This window comes from Hemibagrus wyckioides, linkage group LG18 (assembly GCF_019097595.1).
Source record: "Hemibagrus wyckioides isolate EC202008001 linkage group LG18, SWU_Hwy_1.0, whole genome shotgun sequence".
Classification (NCBI taxonomy): Eukaryota; Metazoa; Chordata; class Actinopteri; order Siluriformes; family Bagridae; genus Hemibagrus; species Hemibagrus wyckioides.
The window spans coordinates 1,153,012-1,157,500 of record NC_080727.1 but is presented as its reverse complement, the minus strand read 5'-3'; the positions used below and the strand labels follow the sequence as shown (position 1 = coordinate 1,157,500).

At 41.8% G+C, this 4,489-nt stretch overlaps 1 protein-coding gene across 2 annotated transcripts in view; it reads right to left on the bottom strand.

Moving 5' to 3' along the window:
• Positions 1-1,444, bottom strand: part of sh3pxd2b (SH3 and PX domains 2B) — a 40,292-nt gene extending 38,848 nt beyond the window's left edge. The window contains exon 1 of one of the 2 annotated variants that reach the window (XM_058415619.1): positions 918-1,444. In XM_058415619.1, coding sequence (XP_058271602.1) covers positions 918-989 — 72 coding nt within the window. In that variant the 5' untranslated portion in view covers positions 990-1,444. The remainder of the gene's footprint in view (positions 1-917) is intronic. The other variant, XM_058415620.1, reaches the window with a different exon arrangement.
• Between the last annotated feature and the right edge of the window lie 3,045 nt (positions 1,445-4,489).

Below are 4,489 nucleotides of genomic sequence, written 5' to 3'. Positions count from 1 at the left end.
AGACAGACACTAATAGACAACCAACAACAAGCAGACAGACAGGCAGGCAGATAGACAGGCAGGCAGACAAACAGGAAGACAAACAGGAAGATAGACAGACAGGAAGACAGACAGATGAAGCTAAGGCTTTAAAACTGTCCCACCACCTGGGAAAAATGAGAGTAAAAGCCTAGAGACGAGCGAGCCGGAGGAGAACCGGACCGCACGCTTCACTCCAAATTCCACTTCACCCCGTACTGTCCTGTCAAAAAGTTTTCATTTTCCTGACCAAAGTCAGAAATCTCTTTTCAGTGTTAAACTCTAGAGTTTTATTAAATTAGCATGTTAGCATCAGCATATGTGAGCTGTGACCAGATGGACGGAGCTGAGAAACACTGAGGTGGTGCTGAGACCTTCATCATCATCATCATCATCATCATCATGCCCCCCCCCCACGTTTAATGTTTTGTGGCAAATTATTGCCCCCTGGCCCCTGCCACAGCAGTGAGTGAGTGAGATAATAAGAATAGAGGAATGTTTTAACAGTGTGAGTGCTGGACCTGGTGTGAGAAGGAAAAATACTCAGGAACACAACTTAGCACTAGCCCTATACATGGCACAGAATAAACACTTACACACATCTAATCAGAGTGCTGTTCTGACACACACACACACACACACACACACACACACACACACAGGATTCATTATATGTAGATATAAACGTGTAAAAGTAAATAAAGACTGTTAAACGTATGTGAACGCTTGAGTCGGAGCGCCAGTGAACGCTGCATGAAGAAAAGGCTTGTAATCTGATCCTCTGTGAGGAAACTCCTCGCTGCTCTTTGTTCACTTTAAAGCCCACAAAACTCGACTTTTTCACACAAAACACACAGAAAACCATCACCCGTGTAAAAACAGAGTTACACAAGACTTACATAGTGTTTACTGGGACTTCTTCTCTTTTGGACGTCCTGGACTGTGACCTCCTGCACGGTGCGCCGCGGCATGTTGGCGAGGAGAAGAAGAAGAAGAAGAAGAAAAAAAATCTTCTACACTGTTTTGATGGATTAAAAGAAGAAAAAGTCACACACAGATCCAAAGGTGTGGAAGTTCTAGCGGATTGAGGTGTGTCATCCGTCTGAGAGAGGAGAGTGTGTGGAGGATATTACTCTGTGTGTGTGTGTGTGTGTGTGTGTGTGTGTGTTGGAAGTCCACGTAGGACTGAACGCAGCGTTTTTCTCCTGAACTTCCAGGAGCTTCACCTCAGAGCCGCTGCTTCGCCTTAAAGGGACCACGCGCTGTCTTTTTTCATCTTCTTCTTAATTAAAAACACAGCACGCGCACAGTAATGACGTCATGCGCAACGCCCATTGTTTTCAACTTAACGATTCAGCCATCAGTGACACGGGTTTACAGAGAGAGAAAAAAACTAAAGCTACTTGTTGGGAGAAAACATAAGAAAGACATTCTGTCTCTTTTAATGCTGCGTTCACACACACACACACACACACACACACACACACACACACACTGAGATTTACAGTGACAGGAGATCATTAATTTTCAGTGAGAGCTGACAACTTCCGGCGACGGGATGGGTGTGGGCGTGTCCAGTGACGTGACAAAGTTAGACTTTTCCAAAACTGGAATTTACTTTTTATTTGGAATGCTAGTCGCCCCTCCCTCTGATACACTTTATTACAGCAACCAGTACTCGGACCGCCTGCTGACCACTCCATAGCCCACAGACTGTGACTTTTAGATCAGATTAGATTCCACTTTATTGTCATTGCGCATGCGTACAAGGCAACGGAATGCATCTAACCAGAAATATAAAGTGTGTGTGTGTGATCATTCTTCATTACTGGTCACAACGCAGCATAAGAACATTTTTAAACCATATATATATATATATGATGACTCATCTTGTACTAGTCATCTGTTTGTCCAATTAAATGCTTCCTAGAACGGTGATGCCCCACCCCCAGGGGCATGTCTTGCTCTAACTCAAATAATAAATGTTTGTTTTGAAGAGGGAGGAGTTTGTGTGTTTTGCTAACTTTGGGCTGAAATATTCAAAACTTCCTCATACTTATAGAGCAACATGTCTTTATACGACATCAATGTTTTCGTCACCTTATCTACCGCTCAGACTCGTTGTCATGGTGACACCCTGTGGTGCCCATGCTGACCTCGTCGTCCTGGCTAAACTGTCCTTTGTGTGTTTGTGTTCTTGTTCTACAGAAGTCATTATTTTTACTCCTCTTACATCATCATGAACTGACTTCACCTCTAAACTACAGAATGTACCAGAAACACTCAAAATACTGATCTAAAACATCCAAGCACACCCGTCAGTGTGTGTGTGTGTGTGTGTGTGTGTGTGTGTGTGTGTTAGGGAGTTTCCCAACAAGTGGAAAAGTCTAGATTTGGCATCATTTAATATGAAGGGTGTAGATTTCCCAAGATGAAGCGTCTAAAACCAAGCAAATGGATCTGAGAAACTTTTAAACTGCCATCAAAATTCCTCTAAACTGTTTATTCCTCTAAACATGAACTATTTATAATAAATGAACTAAACTTATATGACCTCAAGATATATAATATTCAAGAATAAAAATCAATATTTTCAGTATTTTGGCTCCAAAATCCAGGCTTCACTGACTTCCATGTGACACACAACAGAACCGAGCTTCACTCTGATTGGCTATTAGGTCTGTGCGAGTGACCAATCAGAGAGATTCCCATCATTTCTGTGCAGTGCTGGATCTAAAACTTTATAATGGTCAGTACATTAAATAAACATGTCTATAAACCAGCCATGAGTTTCATCAGAAATAAATTTAATACATTTCTTTTAAAATTAATAAAAATCATTCTCTTTAGAAGTCTGTAATAGTTTTTTAGGCTTCTATCTATAATCTTTACTCATATGTATCAGTTCACTCAGATCTAAGTGTTTATAAGTTGAGTGTAAAAACAGTATCTAATGTTTACAAGGCAGAAGATTAAACAGCAGAAAAACTTCACAACACCACCACCTACCGGCCGCGCGGTGTATTACAGCCTCGTCACTGCTGTGGAAAAGACTTTCACTCAGTTTATTGTTCAAATCATTTTTAGACAGTTTATGTTTTATGGTATTATATTTACATTTACATTTTATTTCTTTAATAGATTTGATCCAATCTAAGCATTAATTGTCTAAATATCAGACAATAATATACACTTCATTCATGTAACATTGTCCTGATGGGAATGTTTTACCGTTTGGTGGAAAAAAAACAACAACAAATTAATCAAATTTATAATTTAAAGAAAATGAGAGGAAAATTCTTGTGTAAACACTTTTTAAATCCACTTAAAATGGAGCTGGTTTAGATCAAATGCAGATGTTTCCAGCTTTTCCTTGTAGCAGCAGCCATGTTAGAGGAGAACATGGAGAGTAACAGATTCTCTGCTGTGATGACCTCTCTTCTGGACAGCAGCAGAAGGTTCCTCAGAAGAGCTCACCTAAGATCAGTAACATGGACAGGATCAACATTTGTCACAGTCATGTGTCAGGGGCAGACACAAGCTGTCTGAGGGGCAGAGGTGAAAAAACATTAAAAGAACCCCCTAGAAGGCACTTTGGCTGTGTGTGTTTTCCCCCAGGTCATGGCTGTCCCTCTTGCCCTCAGTACAGTGTGTGACCCTGAATGCAGAATGTGTTCGACATCAGTTGTAAATTTCTAAACTAATCTTCTGAATTTTATTTTATATTTGTTAAATGTGACACAGATATAGTGCTCTCTCTCTCTCTCTCTCTCTCTCTCTCTCTCTCTGACACACAAACGTAACTGATGCTACGGTGGAATTTTGTAGGGTTGTGCTGCCATCTTGTGGTTCCCTGTTGTATTGCGCCTGAAAATATTAGAAAAAAAATCATCATTATCGCTCTCTTTCTGTATTAGGTCTCTCTCTCTCTCTCTCTCTCTCTCTCTCTCTCTCTCTCTCTCTCTATATATATATATATATATATATATATATATATTGACCTAATCCTAACCGCTCCACGGATGCCATCACCACAACCCTCCATCTGGCCCTCACACACCTGGACTGTAAGGACTCCTACGTTCGAATGCTGTTCATAGATTTCAGTTCAGCATTCAACACAATCATCCCTCAGCAGCTGATTGAGAAGCTGAGTCTCCTGGGCCTGAACCCCTCTCTCTGCAACTGGATCCTGGATTTCCTGACTGGGAGACCTCAGTCAGTCCGGATCGGGAACAGTATCTCCAGCACCACCACACTGAGCACTGGAGCACCTCAGGGCTGTGTGCTCAGTCCACTGCTGGTCACTCTGCTGACTCACGACTGTGCAGCAATGCACAGCTCCAACCACATCATCAAGTTCTCCGATGACACGACCGTGGTGGGTCTCATCAGTAAGAACGACGAGTCAGCATACAGAGAGGAGGTGCAACATCTAACAGCCTGGTGCAGAGTCAACAACCTCTCCCTG